This window comes from Myotis myotis, unplaced genomic scaffold, assembly GCF_014108235.1.
Source record: "Myotis myotis isolate mMyoMyo1 unplaced genomic scaffold, mMyoMyo1.p scaffold_m19_p_4, whole genome shotgun sequence".
Taxonomy (NCBI): domain Eukaryota; kingdom Metazoa; phylum Chordata; class Mammalia; order Chiroptera; family Vespertilionidae; genus Myotis; species Myotis myotis.
Window position 1 is genome coordinate 58618773 of NW_023416346.1, and position 17737 is coordinate 58636509.

Consider the following 17737-nt stretch of genomic DNA (forward strand, 5'->3'; position numbering starts at 1 on the left):
TAGCGACCGGTCGTTCCACCATTCGGTCGATTTGCATATTTGCCTTTTATTATATAGGTTTATTTTATTACTAGTATATTCCATACAACCAACTGTAAACCTACTTTGCCCCCTGCATATTCTCTTAATAGGTCAGAAGATTCAATATTGTTAAAATGTCAGTTATTCCCAAATTGATCTATTGTTCAAAGCTATCTCAACCAAAATCCCAACTGGAGGTTTGGTAGAAATTTACAAGCTGATTCTAAAATTCATATGGAAAAACATGAGTAAGAATAACCAAAAATAACCTTGCAAAATAATGAAGTTAGAGGACTCACACTGTTTGATTCAAGACATTATAAAGCTATAGTAATCAAGAGAGTTTGGCATCATAACCAAGATACACAAGTGGATCACTGAAACAGAATGCATACGAAAATATGTCCAACATCATTAGTCATTAGCTAAATGCAAATTAGAATGAGATATGGTTAATATTAAAAAGACTGACCACACGAAGTGTTAGCAAGGATGTGGAGGAAAACCAGAACTCTCATATACTGCAGCAAGAATGCAAAATGTTACATTTCAGAAAATGTAAGTTAAACATATACTTATTTGGCCCTTCCAAATACCACATGATCCAGGTATCCCACTCCTAGGTATTTATCCAAGAGAAAAGCAACAGTTGTACATGAATGCTGATAGCAGCTTTATTTCTAATAGCCCAAATATGGAAACAATCCAAATTTTCATCAACAGGTAAATGGATAAGCAAAGTGATATAATCATATTGCGGAATACTACTTGACAATAAAGAACAATTACTATTGATACATATAACATGGATGGATCTCAAATAATTATAGTAAGTGAAAGAAGCTAAACATCCCCAAAAGAATACATGTGTGGTTTCCATTTATATCAAATTACAGAAAATGAGAATGATTCTATATTGTCATAAAGCAGATAAGTGGTTGTCTGAGGGCAAGAGACATTGAGTGGTAGGAGGGAGGGGACTACAGAGGGACATGAAGGAACTTTTCAGGGTAGTAGTAAATTTGTTCACTATCTTGATTATGGTGATTGTCTCACGTGTGTATACATATGTCAAAACTTATCGAATTGTATACTTTGAATATGTATGGGTTAATGTATGTCAATTATATCTCAATAAAGCTATAAAAAGCATGTGGCAGATATGTTTAATACTATAATTGAAAAAATAGCTGGAAAGATGAAAAGGCAAGTTGCAGAACACTACAGCCTTATTTTTGCAAGAGAATTTGTGCATATTGTTTAAGAGGACATGTAATAAAAGATTAGGCACTATGCACCAACTATTAACACACACGCAAATTGAGTGATTCAAAAATATGCTGCAGTAACACATTTATTGACATGCAAAGATATTCACAATATACAGATAGTGGGGGAAACCAAGTTATAAACATTCATTTACAGTATGATCTTGTGTTAGTTTCTTAACTGTTGAAAAATTTCAAAGCATATAACCCCCTATTTTTGCACACTGGGACATTCTCTTCAACTTAGACCAGGGGTTGTAGTTCCTACCATGAACTGTAGAGAACATAGCCATAGTCCAAAAGTCCTGGGGATGCTTTCTGAACCATGAAGACTTCCAGGAATTACTGATATGTCAGTTGAGGTAGCAGCTTCTCTCCTAGCTTTCCTGTTCTGTGTTGATAAAGCTGCAGTTCTGGGTCTAAATTTGTCCAATTAAGTCTATCCTGTACAGTTTTAGGCTGGTACAAATGCATAATGTAGACTAGACTACTAGTAAAAGATGGAACCTTTTGACATTTCATGATATATATGAAATAGAAAAAAATTATAAAAAATTATGATTTTGCAAGGAGGAAGAAAGGATTTATCTTTTTTAAAATGTAATATATGAAACAATGTACAGAATGAGACCAGTTCTGACAAAAAAATATAATCAGGTTGAAAAAGGTAAGGATATAGCAAATTTTACTTGCTAATGACTCAAATTTACATGTTATTCAATAGCTTTGGGTACTTACTGCTTTCCAAGCGCTGCCAGTTCGTATCCATACACTCATCCCAGACTTTTCTCCTGACCCCAAATGCCTAATGGACATGTGTATTTGGAGGAAGTGAAGAATTGCAAGACTGGCAGGGGCATTATCTACAGCAAACTGAATCATTAAAACCAGTCTCTGAGCCTTCAAGGCCACCACTTAAAAAAGTGAGAGGACTGTAAGGTCGCATAGTAAATGGTTTTTTCAAATAGACAGAACAGCTATATGCCACCTGCCTCTATGGGAATGTAGGAAAAAAGTATTTAACCTCCCCAATTCTCATTGGAAGTGATCCACAATGAGTTATATAAAAAATAACTACCAGTACCTAAGCTCACAGGACCATTGCCAGAAGAGGGGGGAAAAACCTGTATAGTGCCAACACATTGCCTGACATAAGAGCAGGTACTCAGCAAATGTTTCCTCCCTACACCTACCTCCTTTCTCTTCTGTGAGATGACTCTGACATAAATGAAGTAGCCTAACAATGAGTTATAAACGTAGTGGCGACATTTAAAAGTGAATCTTACATTTTATCTAGGATTCAGGGCCATTTCTAGGTTGTAGAATATGCTATATGATGCAGGCAGAATAGGAGGAAACTTAATTCTTATATTAAACATCTTATAGAAACACCTATCTTCTTTATGTTGAGAGTGTACATTTCACAATGGGTATGAGTGTGCGAATGCATTCATGATCTGTTAGTTATCTTTTTGTGTGTATATGCCTTATTTCTGCAACTAGATTATAAGTTAAGGCTATTTTTTTTTTTTGCCATTTGAAGCCACAAATGGATCTAAGCAGATACTAATAAACAAGTTAGCTTATTTAGGATGAACTGGTTCACTAATTTCTTAAGTAAAATGTTGAAAAGTACCCCATCTACACAAGATAAAAATCAACATTTTCAGCTCACAATGTAATAATATTTGATAACCTCAAAATGATCTAGCTCAAACCTAGAGACTACCACAAATAATAGTGTTAAAGACATCATTTATAATGTGCACACTATAACAAACAAAATATTATGCAAGGCTCTTTGAGAACAGAGGAAGAAACTCTTCCACCACTCCAAGGCCACCACAGTCACCACTGGAGATGGACCTAAGGTGGAAGAAGGAAATGGGTTTTAAGCCTCTTCCAACTGTGCTCATCTATGCAGACAGCCAAACAGGACATGAGAGAGTAGAGATGGACTGTTTGGTAGAAGTAGGAGTTATCTCATCAGAATTTGGAGATTGTTCTGTGTTCTATTTCTGGCTCATTTTACATTGTTTCAATAATCATTTTAACTTCACGGAAAAGGTCCATGAGTGTGCTGTAACTCGAGTGATCGACAACTACAATTGAACCCTTTCTGATATGCTCCTTTATGTTAATAAATATGGCCACAGCACTAACGAGACTGGCTTTTGCTTCTCTCTGGTTAAAAATTAGTTTTAACGCTGCTAATGCCCTTGTACTGATCATGTCTCTGGCTGCAACTGGGTTTTCAGACATATTCAAAAGTACCTTCAAAACAAGATTTCTGGTTTTACGATTTCCCTGGGAAAGCAAATAATAAAAGTCTGAAAGATAACTGGCAACAATATGGTGACGGTTAACATCAGTAGTCAGTTGCCCCAGTATTTTTAAGCCAGATTGCTGTCCGGGTGAGTTCAAGGGAAAACACATGGTTTCCTTACACATATGTTTAACATGTAATTCAACCTTGCGGTGTCTTTCAAGCCCACCAGGTTCATTCAGAGTAAATACAGCATTTTTTCTCCTTTCAGAGGAAGGAAAACTAAGCAAGCTCTCAATAAGTGTCACTACACCTACCTCATTAATGAACTCTTGGGCAAATGGATGAACCTTAATGATCCCCATTGCAATTTGAGCTACTTTATGAATGAGAGGATCAGTAGTTGACTCAAGTAAGGTAATAAGTTTTTCAAATTCCTCAGAAGTCATATAACATTCCATTTTGCAAGGACAAGCAAATGGCTTAATCCCATTCATCTCCCTGATCTTGATTTGGCGTCTAATCTGTTCTATAGTCTGAATGCAAGGCTCAGAACCAAATGGGTGCTCCGGGATAGACTCTGAGCATGAGAATATGCTCTTAGAAAGACTCTCTGTTTCCTCAGGCAAAGCATGAGCATTTTCCTCAGCTGAGCCCAGGACAATATATGAAGGAGGCTTTGTCTCAGATGTGACTTGAGATCTAAATCCTAACACTGCTGGAGTTACAGCAGGGGCATTGGGCCAGATAGTTACCTCAGACCAGTCTTTAGGCCTATCTTTTTCATTAATTTCATCCACAGGCTGGGGCCTAAGTATTCTGCTCACAGGTTTAGGATCAGGGTCAAAACTAGTTTCATCTCCATCCCAAAACCAGTTCCCAATAACATTCTCTTCCTCCTCCTCTTCAGTGCCTGGCCTAGCTTTACAGCTAGCGCTGGCCACAGGCTCCAACTTCTCAGCACAGGATGGGGGACCAGTATCAGCTTTACCTTCATCCTTGGCACTGGAACTATTATCAGTCTCTTCTCCATTCTGGAACCTGGAACCAACACTGGTCTCTTCCCCAGCACAGGTATCAATACCAGCCTTATCTTTACACATGGACTTGGTCTTATCCTCGGCCTTTTTCACAGAACGACACTGAGACACTTGAGTGGCCTCATCTTCAACTTTGGGACTGCAATTTGCTGGGGCTCCTTTCTTCTCAGTAACAATCTTCTTCTTAGACACTGCCTTCACCTGTGCCACTGCATTTGCCTTAACCTCTGGCTTGGCTATTGCTTTGGCCTGGGTCTTGGCTACAGGTCTGCCTACGCCAGTAGCTTCCCTCTTTGTTTTAGCTTCTACACTAGCCCTTTTTGCAGTTTTGCCCTTATTTCTTTTCCCACCCATGGTTAAAGCCCAGTTGTATCAATAGCCCTATAGAGTCTTGGCCTTGGCTCTCAACAAGTCCCGGGTCAATATGTTGACACTTTCACGGGGTCAGAGACCAACTTTGTAGCAAGAGTTAGAGTCAACTGTCAGTTCAACAGTCACACAGTCCCCTTTCTGAACACAAAACTTCTGTCAATGATACAGACAGAGGGCAGAGGCACTCAGACTGAGGGAAGACGATGGTTCCTGAGTGCAGACTTGCTGAAAGTGATACTCTTCCACCACTCCAAGGCCACCACAGTCACCGCTGGAGATGGACCTAAGGTGGAAGAAGGAAATGGGCTTTAAGCCTCTTCCAACTGTGCTCATCTATGCAGACAGCCAAACAGGACATGAGAGAGTAGAGATGGACTGTTTGGTAGAAGAAGTGGGAGTTACCTCATTTTATCCCTTCCACACTCCCACTAATGTCCAACATCCTGCTCAGGCACTACCACACTCTTATCTGCATTAAACAGGATCAGGGATGATGGGAAAGTTTGCTGAAAGTGAGAGGCTACAAAGCATCCAGCCCCTTTGGTATATACCACTATACCATACAGATCTAGGTAGGCCTCACACCAACCTGCACTGGTCTTCCTTTCTTGATTGCTTCCAGTGTTGATAAGCCCTACAGCTGAAATCACAGGCAAACCTATGGACAAAAACACAGGATGGACTGGAATTCAGAGTTTCAGTAGAAAGACATGCACTTTGGTTTCTAGACCCAATACTTAGGTATCTTTCCAGATCTGGAGCTTTGGTTATACAATTGGCCCTTGAACAATGCAAGGGTTGGGGCGCTGAAGTTGAAAATCTATGGATAACTAAAGTCGATTCTCCACAAACATAGATTCCCAACCACAGAGCTGCACCGTGAACAATGTAGGTTTTAATTGCAGTTCAGTAGAACTGTGTGGATAAACTCAACTGTGACAAATTGGAAAAAAATCCTATAAGTAGACTCACGCAGTTCAAACCCATGTTGTTCAAGGGTCAACTGTATGTTTCTGGCTTTGTCCTCCTCATGGTTTCTTTCCCCATTTCCTGGATGTCTGTCAATTATCCTATAAGCACAACCCTTTCTCACCCCCCCTTTCCTAAACAGGAATGTGAGGGCACAGTTGTCTAGAATGCTAGAAGACAATGGCTCCATCTGTCTCACCCACTTCTCAACACCCAATTCCCACCCCAATTAGTAGGGGTGCTCATGCTCACACTCACCTTGGGTCCAAATGAACAGTTTTGGTCTTCTTGAAAGTCAACAGCTACCTACAGATTTCTACAGGAACTGATAAAGGAATAAACCTACAGAGACAAACAGACAGAGGAGAGAAAACAGAAGAGACTGAGATGGCCCAACAACCATGACAACTGTTATAACATACACTTTTGCCGAAACGGGTTTGGCTCAGTGGATAGAGCGTCGGCCTGCGGACTGAGAGGTCCCAGGTTCGATTCCGGTCAAGGGCATGTACCTGGGTTGCGGGCATATCCCCAGTAGGGGATGTGCAGGAGGCAGCTGATCGATGTTTCTCTCTCATCGATGTTTCTAACTATCTCTCTACCTTCTTCTCTGTAAAAAATCAATAAAATATATTTAAAAAAAAAAAAAACATACACTTTTGTACATTCAAGGTCATGTTATATGTTTCCCATCTGTCTGCTCTTGCCAAATGATTGCCCATTCATTCCCCTAAGACTTGCAGTTTGTCTAATTACATACATCTCCCAACTCTGAAGTCAGTCATTTCCCCAGCAGAGGCCACACCTCTTTTCCCTGAATAAAAATGAGGTGCAAGAGTGGGTAGTGAAAATAGACAAATGTATTTAGAAAGAAGGCAGTAAAGATAATGGAACTATTCTTTCAATAGGATCTTTGCATATCCCAGCCCTTCCTTCTCCAGGCATACATAGATCCTATCTCATTCACCTCCTATACCAGCCAGCCCACAGCAGGGGACCTCAGGAGATGCTATCTTTCCCACCAAAGAACAGTCTTCTAGCTAGAGATGAGTCACGCCATACAGAAAGAGGGAGGGGTTTTCAGCAAAACACCAGGAAAATACTGACAATAATAGAAAAATATCAGGTTGATGGACATAAGCCCAGAATTCAGGTCCTAACACCTCCTTTTCAAGAATCAGGAAATAAGTAAATAAATGCCTCTCAACATCCATGTTCCTCAGGTATCCACTCTCGTGAAATCCACAGAAGCTTTTGTGAGACTGCCTCTGCACCAAAATGAGAGAGGCTGTGAAGGGTATATGGAGATGGAATTTAGTTTGAAATAAGCAGACTGACTTCATGCATTAGAAACGGTCTCTACAGAAAACTGTCCCCTCTATTCTGAACCGCCATTACCTCAATATATTAAAGTAGGCTGGGATGTTGAGTAAACAGTTGCCAAGTAAGAAAGGGGAATAACAGCACACTATTTGTTTATATGGACCCTTCCCATGAAAATCGATGGACTCCTCAGCCTGTCATTTGCTTGAATTTAATTTGGTGCAATATCTAAACATAGAAGGAAATAAAACTGCTGTATTAAGAGGCTGTAGTTGGTGTCTTAATTTAACCACTGAGTTTTACTTTTGCTTAAACCGCCGGACCTACCACGCAAACATGAGGCTTTGGCATCAACGAGGCGCCTGTGGGAAGGGAGAGCACCCAGAACGCAGGGCCCAACAGGCCCCTTTCCACAATCACGGCCCTGAGTAGCCATCGCCATCGCCATCGCCCCGGCGCCCCCACCCCCGGCCCCGCTCCCGCTCCCGCTCCCGCTCCGCCATTTCTCCCCAGCACCTCCCCTCAGCCCTCTCCCAGCACAGACACCTCGAAGGCGGGGCGCGGGCGCCGGGAGAGCCGGCTGGGGAGCAGCGCGCGTGCTTCGCCTCCGCAGACGCCCGGGAACCCCTCCGGCCCCTGCGCCTTGGGCCGGCCCGCGCCGCCTCCTCGCCGGGGTCCCCGGCGCTGCGCTCCGCTCTCGGGGACCGGCTCCGACAGCCCGGCTCGCCTCCTCCTCGCCAGGATGCCAGGGTCGCGGCGCGGGCTGTAAGCGGGTGGGAGTGGGGCCGCCCCGCGCCCCCTACTTGCCTTTCCAGGCTCGGGGCCCTCGGTGGTCGTCCTCCCCGCCTCTCAGAGCTGCTCACGCAGATCCCACCGCCTCCCGTGAGCGCGGAACTGCAAAGAGGCGTCCCGCCCCCGCGCCGCTGCACCAAACCGGCAGGGGCTGCGCAGGCTGCGACAGAAGCGCTGGCAGCGAGGGTGTCGGGAAGGGGGCGGAGGGATACAGCACGAATGGGCTCGACGCCCCCAGGCCCACCGTAGTTCCGACCCGAGGGGGCGGGGCCGGCCGGGGTCCGGGCCAGACCAGACCCAGCCCGAGGGGCGGCTTAGCGCCAGCCCGCCTCCGGGCACCAGCGCGGCCCCTGCCTGGCGACCACCCCCACTGCAGGGCCGTTCCTGGCGCTACAATCAGGGGGTCGGCGGGCGGGCGGGGGCCTGGGGGGCGGATGGGGAGGGAGGTCCATCGGTGCTGCGCTGGACGCAACAGCGGAAGGATACAAAGCGCCCTTGGTCTGTGCGTCCCCAGACAGCTCTGTCTGCCCACCGCCCCCTCCTCCATCCCACCAGCCATCCTTCCAGACGCGATGGGAGAGGAGGGGCTGTGCGGACTGCGGGCTGTGAGGGGGGGAGGAGAGCCATACGTATTTTTAATTACACAGTCTGAAATTGGGTGAATAGACCCTTAGCAAGAAGTTTTATGTTAGGCTGGTTAGCAGTTGAGCTGTGCGTAATGTTTGCTGTAGCTGTAGGTGCCGGTGTTCAGATTCCTCTAGTGTCCTTATTTTTGTCTTTCTTATCTTTGGGCTTTCCTAATTACTCCTTGCAGAATCTATGCACATTATAGCTCCTTTAGCTGTACTCCACTCCTATTATACTGGACACTTGTGACATGGTAAAAATGTGTGAAATGTTCTATAATCTTACAATTAAATTCTAGTCCTTTGTGGGCCTAGGTCCCTAGGCTGTGTCCTTCACAAATATTTCCTAGCTTCTTTCTCCCTTTTACATGAAAATGGAAGACTAGAGTGGGTGGTTAAGAGGAGTACCTTTCGCCCTGACTGGTTTGGCTCAGTGGATAGCGCATTGGCCTGCGAACTCAGGGGTCCCGTGTTCGATTCCAGTTAAGGGCATGTACCTCGATTGTGGGCACATCCCTAATGGGGGATGTGCAGGAGGCAGCTGATCCATCTTTCTCTCTCATGGATGTTTCTAACTATCCCTCTCCCTTCCTCTCTGTAAAAAAATCAATAAAATATATATATATTTTTTTAAAAGAGGAATGCCTTTCCTTTAACAGAGATAACACTCTGGGAAAGTATTTCCACTGCAGAGTAGGTCTTTGTCATGGAGAAGGCTCTGGGTTATTTCACAGGAGCACACTTCCTCTCCCACTGCTGGAGCCATAAGATCTTTCTGGGATCTTCACTGTAAGAACCTGCTAGAGTTCCTGGATTTAAAGACCATGAAACCTCTAAGACTGCCGGTTGGGTTTCTCACTCTCATACTATTCCACACTCAGTCTCCAGCAATTTGTCAAATTTACTCTTTAAGTCTTCTGCCCTGTTTATGTCTCTAGCTGTTTGTGCTCTATGTAAGGACAGATAGGTTATGACTCCCCAGATTTGTCTTTTCTCCAGAATTCGGGGTGGTCATTTGCCCTGTGACATGTTTTCTTATGGGTCTAAGATAAGTCATTGATTCTGTTTGTTCAGCTTTTTTATTTTTCTGGTTTTCAGTACAAAAGCAATGACTTCCAAACTATCTACATGACAACTGACATTGGAAAGCTGGCCTATGGATTTTAACCCTGTAGCTAAAGGCCAGTGAACAGCTTTTGTCCTATTCTTTTCAGCTGAACTTCAGATCTGAAAAATGAGAAACCATCTGATATTCTGAAATACCTGCATATATCAGGTCTGTCTAGTTCCTTTTTAAAATGTCATCTAGTCATATTATGGGGTAAGCTGGGGTAAGTAGGGAAGAGTAGATGATAACACCGTGGTAGCTTTTAGTGGTCTTAATTGCTAAGACATTGCCCTGTGCTCTTTATTACTATAACCTCAATGCTTTGTAATACACTGTTTTGCCTACCATAACCAACTCCTTACTAAAAGAATGTCATTTTTGCATAAGTATGCCACCCTTCTCCTTGTAGTCATGTGTCTCAGGGAGGCTGATCGCAGTTCCAGGGTTGAATCTGCATTGTGTAGGGGTAATCCATTCCCTTGGTGCTCTCTGGTTTAGGAAGGGTGATGATTTAACCCCAACTCTGCTCAATGAGACATTAGGAGAAGACTGCAGAAGGATGAAATAAAGTGTCCTCACTCATAAAAAAAGGCAATCAGGAAAAAATTGTCTTCTTTTCTTAGAAAGTTGCTTGACTCCTAGAATCATTGCAGCCATCAAGCTTCCAGCCTTCAGATGGAAGCTGATACTGTGAATGGTAGAAGAAGATGGAAAAAAACCCGAGTCCTTAGCTGAATCAAACACCCATCGAGGCTTCAGTACATCCAATATCTGAATCATAAATTTTCTTATTTAGTTTTAGTTCAGTTATTTGTTATATGAAAATGGAACAATCTTAAATGATATGTATGCTCAGGCATTGAACAACTCTTCAGTGAATAATAGTTCCTGACTTTTGTCGTCAGTGAGCACCTACCTCTTAAAACCAGTGGCAGAACTCATGTTTCCATGTGAAAGGAAAAGTGTAGATTCTGAATGCCTTGCCTAATAATTGCTAGAGGTATGACAACTGCGACTGGCTTTTATTCTAGATATAAAAGGAAAGCCTTGGGCAGAAAACCTAAACCCTTACTTATCTAGGGGGATTCAAAGATACATTAAATACTTGAGCTCATAGGTAAGCCTGGTTTCAATTTGGAGTCATTGTGTGAAAGTGCATCCTTATGAAATGTCCATAATGTAAAGATATCAGAGTTATCTGTGTTCAATTCAGAGGGCTGTACTGAGTTTGAGAAAGGTAAATTCATAGTGTCAATAGTCAGAAAGGTTTGGTTAACTTCCCCCAGGCATACTGCACTAAGCAACACAGGTATAAAAACAGGTGGATATTTGGGATTTATCAAGAGCTTGGATTTTGCTAGGACAGTGGAACCAGGCACTACAATATATGATAAGGTAGAAGCATAGTAAAAATGATGGACTACAATTGACCATTATGTTGGGAAGGAAGGGAAAGCTGGAATAGGCTGATACACAGGAAGAAGGGGGTAGGGGACAGGAGGTCTAACTATACACAGGTTTAAGTTTCTTTATGATGAATAGAGTACTTTGCTATAAGCTGTGAGACAGGCTAGTAAATCAGAACAAGTGGAATAGGGAAACTGAACAAAGTGGCAGAGCAATTTATAGCAGATACAGAAGGTCATCTCCCTAGAGATAACATCTAGGGCTCAGTTGTATTTGAACTCCAGGCCCAGAAAAGCAGCAAAACCAGGTAAGGTGACACCAGGACCAGCTGCAATGACTAAGGACCCTGCCCTGACACTGACCAATCAGTGGAGACCATAACCCTGAAGGAGCACACCTAGAAAACTGATGAGTATTCTGCTGAGACCTCCCCTAAGATTCCTGCCTTCAAGAAAGAGATAAAAGCCCCCAAAGGACCCAGCACTCCCCCTCACCCCGGGGAGCAGCCCGTGCCATTCCCTTTCCCCTCTTATTCCCTCCCTTCTTCTCCCACAGGCACACATTTCCTAAACTCTAAGGGTCCCCATGAGACTTGCATCCAGGGCAGCGATGGACAACGGCAGTTCATTCCAAGGCGAACCCCCTGAACCTGACCTCAAGCCCCCCTTTTCTCTGACTTATTAGTAAGCCAAAGCAGACCAGCCTAGGCTCATTTCCCAGCCCTTTATTATTTTCCCTGTCCCCAGATTAATAAATGTCCTCTAAAATTCACCTAGACTTGTGTTGTGAATTTTTTCCTGCATGAGGTCAAGAACCCACACAGTGGGTCTGCCCTAGTCAGACCCTCTAAGGGCCAGAACCCCTTTCGGGTAACATAAGGAAAATCTGATGATGAAGATAGTGACAGTGATGATGGCAGCTTTTAGTGATAATCAGCACTAGAGGGATATAGACACAGCATAGTGGTAATGCACACCAACTCCAGATTCAAACTACAAAGGTTTGAATCTCAGCTCTTCTGTTAAACAGCTCAGTGAGCTCAGCCAAGTTACTTAACCAATCTGTGCCTCAGCTTCCTCATATGTAAAATGGGGACAGCAGCAGCAGCATGTACTCCATACGGTTGTTTTGAGGATTAAATAAGTTAATACAGTTAGAACCCTTAGAATAGTATCTGGTACAAACCAAGCACTCAATATATCAACATTACTATTATAAGTAACAAAAGGCTCAGGTGTTGCAGTCAGACAGATGGGTTTGATTCACACTTACAGAGTCCAAGTTTCTTCCTCTATGTTACTTCTATCCGAATTCCGTCTTATTCATTAAAAAAGACTCCAGTACATAGCATAAAGAAACAAATGCAAATAAAAACCTGTGCAGAGGAGTTACTTCCTACCAAGGGGCAAACAGTAAAGGTGAGGGTATCAGAAAGACTTCAGAAAGGGTGAATGTTTCCCTAGGCAGAGAAAGGATTGTGAGAGTAGTGATGATTGAGTGAACAGTGGGGAAAGGCACAGAAGTAGTAAAGCACAGAGTACAATTGGGTTGGGAAATAACAGCCCAATGTGGCTTGAGTGCAGGCAAAGTGGAGCAGGGTTTGGATTAGGAGAAGGCACCTGAGAGTGAGTGCCTCCTCAAACTGTGTCCTTACCTTATTCTAGTCCTGACTCTGACTTGGAAGAAAGTGTTGGGAGATGGAGATGGAAAGGTGGAATTGTATGGAAAGGTGAGGGCCTTGAAACCCTGCATAGAGAACCTGGTAGTATTTTATAAATGAGATCCCATTGAAGGTTGCGCTTTTGAAATTGGGGACAGAGAGTGTCAGTGGGTGCTGAGTCCAGCTGTGCTATAAGAAAATACCTTTCTTTCATTTATGATTGGAAAGATGGAAAATCCACTCTAATTTTGTCTCCAGGTGGGTCAACTGACATTTTTTTTTAAATCCTCACCCAGGGATATGTTTTTCATTGATTCTACAGAGAGACAAAGAATGAAGGAGAAAGAGAGAGAGACAGCAAAATGAGAGAAAAACATCGATCAGTTGCCTCACATAAGTGCCACAACCAGGGACTGAACCCAGAACCTGGGTATGTGCCCTGACCAGAATCGAACCTGTGACCTTTCGGTATACAGGACAACACTCCAATGCACAACATCGGCCAGGGCTCAAATGACATTTGAACGGACCCTTATTATCTTATTACATGAGATCCAAGTAATAGTTATCCAGGAAGGGAGCAGAAACAAAAGGGTCATGTGAGTGGTGAGCTTTTTACTTTAACTATACCCCAGAAAAAAGGGAGTGATCAGAATATAATCATCTTCATTCTTGGACACACACACACACACACACACACTACTGACCCTGCCCTTGTGCTGAGACTAAAAAATTCCACAGGTGTGAATTGCTTAAGTATCTGCTTCCCATGAAAGTGGGACTAAGAGGTATCCAGCAAGACCACAATGTGAAGCTCCCAAAAATTTAAGCGCATGACCCCAACAGGAATTCTAGGCTGCGAGAGTTCTGATAAGAAAAAATTTATACAGAACTTTAAAAATCATCTAAGTGCAGGCATGTGTCACAAAAACATATGCTGCCCCCCCCCCCGCCATAATATACTGCTGGGCTCTGCCTCCTTCATTTTAACTGATTTATGTATGATGCATAGGATCAGAGGTAGGTTTACAGATGCTAATCCAGCAGTGGCTGCTAAAAGAATGACATCAATTCTTTGGCACCAACTACCTGGAGTTAGCATTAGACTCCACAGATTTAAGGCAGTCCTTAATACTGCCCCCATTTCAGGTAAGATGCCAGTTACAAGCTTGGGGACAATAACCCATGCTTCTGATTCAGGAGTTCCCATGACCCTCTCAGGTTTGATAATTTACTAGAAAAACAGAAATTACTAAAAGTACCATATTTCACATTATAGTTTTATTATAAAGGCTACACACAGGACAAGGTCTGGAAGGATCTTCGACACATAGCTTCCATGCCCTTTTCCCATAGGTTCAGGGCAAATCACCCTCCCTGGATATCAACTGTGTTTACCAACCAGGAAGCTCCACAAAACCCTGAGTTTTCATTGGGGATTCTTTATATATGCATGATTAAATCAATGGCCACCCGATTGAGCCCCAAATCCAGCCCTCCTTCCCTCTGTGGTCTAAGGTTCTAACTCTAATCATGTGGTTGCTCCTAATAGGTGACCAGCCCACATCCTAAAGCTATCTAAGGGCCCACCATAAGTCAGTTCATTGGCAAAACAAAGACACTCCTATCATTCAAGAATTCCCTAAGGCTTTTTGAGGGTCTGTGCTAGCAACCAGGGACAACGTTTAGATATATTCTTTCCATACCACACTATGTTTGAGGTAGTCTCTTTTGTCAAACTCTATAACCACACACACACAGACCAGAGACAACAGAGCTTAAGCCGAAAGACCGTAATCTGAAAATTGGCCCCAATACTTACCTTACTATATTGCTGGAGAGTGGAGGAAAGAGAATAACAAAGGAGGCAGGGATAAGAGAGGAGGAGTCAATCCTAGGCCTCAATCTCTGTAATTTTACCCCACAAGTCCACTGCTCAATCCTAGCTTTTAAATGTAAACATGGGTGCCTGAAGTAGTATTACAGCACAGTTTCAACTCTATACTGAGAATAAAAATAAGGATATGAGTAGCCTTAGGGAAATTAATTATTTCCTAGTGACACGTTCCTAAACTGCCTTGGTGTGTAGCCTAGGGGCACCAGGGGTCCCCATGACCCCCTCAGATTTGGTAATATTCTGTTAGAAAGAAGACAAGAACTTATCAAGGGCTGCTACCTAGAATGAGACCAAAGGAACAAGTCCTAAAAACTGGGCAGAGAGCAAACACATGGAAGAGAGCAAAGCATCTGTAGAGGGGAACCTACGGGACCATCCACAAAGCAGTTTCTGCAACTGTTTCCCAGAAAGATCCTACTCTGAAGCCCAGGACTAAAAAGAAAGGGAACCTCAAATGGAATAGCCACTTTTGTATTCCCAGATGGGAGGGAGATGCTGCCCAGGGCTGAGATCCAGATATTATCTTGGGAGTTTAAAGCTTGGCAGTATCCCAAAGAGAAATTCTCTGCCAATGGTCTCAGCATCTAGGTTCCCTCCTCCTGAATCTGTCTCCAAACCCCCTTCTCTAGAGTTGTTCACATTGGGATTCATTCCTTCAGGGAGCTGGAGCCTTGGAGCATAAGGCAGATATATTCCCCACTCCCTTCTTCTCTTCCACCCTCTCTCAATTTTGAGCTGGTCTTAGCAATCCCCATCCTCTAGAAAAGACAAAAAATAGAGTGGCAAATAAGATTGAGGACAGCGGTGTAGCTCAGGGTTCCTATCCTCACACCTGCTTTTCCAGAGCCAGGACTACTGGTTTATATGAGTTGCATGTTCACGAAATGTCACTTCACGGTTTCCAAATTCTAGGCTCCCCTGAGCTAACTCCCTCCATGTGTCCACCTCCCTCACCCACACATAGAAACACAGAATCAACACTGGGAAGGGAGCCTGGGGGTAAGGAAACAGGTGTTCAGAAGGCAGGAGGGTCTCAGGCACTTTCTCTACCAGGATGTAGTCCAGTGGTTCCCAACATTTTTTTGGCCATGCCCCACCTAAGCATTTCTAAAATCCTGATGCCACCCTACCCCCGTGACATATAATTCTTATTATACAAAAAGTGAACTCTTATTCTCATGGGGGAAGCCTAAAAGGCCATTAACTTGGTCTAAACAAGCTTCCAAAGAACATGGCATCCATGAAAAAGAAAAAGAACGAAAGGATAGTTGAAGTACTGAGGAAGAAATCACTATGAAATTGTTTAAAAAATAATAATATGAAGTGATATAAAAATAGCAAATAAAGTTTCAAAAATATAATAGAGAACTGAAATGCATAAATATGGCACAATACATATTTATATACTGTATATGAGGCCCCTAGAACCATAAGAAATGCCAAAAAAAAAATCACTGTTAACTCATTCTCGAATTGCCACCCTTAAAAATCAAATTGCCCCCCTGTGGGGCATGTGCCCCACGCTGGGATCCACTGATCTAGTCTCACCACCACCACCTCCTGCAGAGGCCATTTCCCGGTCTCGCACCCACCTTCGGCGTTCCTATCTCCTCTGCAAGCGACCACCGATTCTCTCCACTTGTGCCTCCCACGGGCTGACTTCCTGCCTCTTGCGCTCCTGGACAAAACACAGACCCAGCAAAGACGCTCGCAATTGCCCGCGGGGCTGTTTCCTCTAGCAGCAAATACTGTAATTCTGGTCTTCCGCGACTAGGTTTCAGGCTAGTGCGGCACGGAGAGACAACCGCCCATCCTACCAGACCCCCTGCAGCAGTCTGTCAACCCTCAGATGTATAAGCTTCCTGACTCTTTTCCGTAGGAGATAGGATACACCTCTAGGCCCGCCCAAAGGCGAGAGCGGTCACATGATCCACCGTCAGCCCATGTGACCACGCAGTCCCTGTCTGCTGCGGCCCCCTGCAGTACAGGAGAGCACAAGCTTCTGCCTCTGGGATTGAGCTGCTGGCTATGGAACCTGAAGCTCCTGAGGACGGTAAAGATAGCTAGAGGAAGGCTGGATTTGGAGCCAAAGCTTCAAGCCCGAGGCCTAGTTCTTGTTCTCTGGGAGCCCAGGGATAGCAAGGAACACTGGATGAAGAGTTTAGAGACAAAGTGATTTAGCTTATTATTTCTAAAATTCAGGGTGACATGTGAAAACACACACAAGATCTGTCTTAAAAAGTATTGCAAAGCAAAAGAAACATTCAAACTCCAATTTCCACCATCAGGATGATCCTTTTTAACACTTATGGTTTGTGAAGGAAGGCAAAACTGCCATTTTGCCCTATTTCCATAAACCAGTGATTTTCAACCAGTGTGCTGCAAGAACCTTTAAAACATGCAATAGCTGACTTTTTAGTGAGGGGCACTGACCTCTTTCCCTGACTGTCAAATAAAAAAATTACATCAGCCAACACAACAATAGCTGTCCTGTGTGAATGAATCACAATTATACCGGTTTGTTGTTTTTTGTCAAACTGGCAAAAAATAGTTTTTTTTGGTGTGCCGCAAACTTTTAGTGATTAGTTTATGTGTGCCGTGAGATGAAGTTTGAAAATTGCTCCCATAACTCTTGCATATTAGAAGGGGGGAGCACGTTGCACTGTCAGAAAAATTATACAAAACTTGTGTAAAGAAAACATCGGTTACTGGACATCATTTCAGTGCAGGGCTGAGCTTCACTTTCTATTGATTGAACAAGTTTTAAATTCTATGAGGCTGATTCTAACTTGTAGATATTTTGTCTGACATGGAAATGATTTCTGTTTAGTGGAACAGATAACCTCAATGTCTAAAATTTATTGCCCTTATGATATTAACCAGTTTTGTATTTAACCCAGCAATGATATCCTAGCATTTATTGTCTATGTATGTATGAAATTTAACATACTACATTTTGTTTTTATTATATTGAATACACTTACCTCC

The 17737-nt window shown here is 43.3% G+C and overlaps 1 protein-coding gene across 3 annotated transcripts; it reads right to left on the minus strand.

Annotated features, from left to right (window-relative positions):
• Positions 1 to 1346: 1346 nt before the first annotated feature.
• LOC118653720 (protein BHLHb9-like) lies at positions 1347 to 16637 on the minus strand. 3 transcript variants are annotated; one of them, XM_036304429.1, is made up of 4 exons: positions 16342 to 16637; positions 6195 to 6278; positions 5557 to 5625; positions 1347 to 5250 (listed from the first exon to the last, which is right to left on the minus strand). In XM_036304429.1, exon 4 carries the CDS (start codon positions 4947 to 4949, stop codon positions 3318 to 3320), a length of 1632 nt encoding a protein of 543 aa, XP_036160322.1. In that variant the 5' UTR covers positions 4950 to 5250; positions 5557 to 5625; positions 6195 to 6278; positions 16342 to 16637; the 3' UTR covers positions 1347 to 3317. The 3 variants fall into 3 exon arrangements, with proteins under 3 accessions (XP_036160322.1, XP_036160324.1, XP_036160323.1); XM_036304431.1 differs by lacking the exon at positions 16342 to 16637 and adding an exon at positions 7806 to 8053; XM_036304430.1 differs by lacking the exon at positions 16342 to 16637 and adding an exon at positions 7587 to 7732.
• Positions 16638 to 17737: the final 1100 nt, after the last annotated feature.

Excerpts from the sequence above, each read along its gene's own strand:
- LOC118653720 (XM_036304429.1), bottom strand. The coding sequence starts at position 4,949 with ATGGGTGGGAAAAGAAATAAGGGCAAAACTGCAAAAAGGGCTAGTGTA.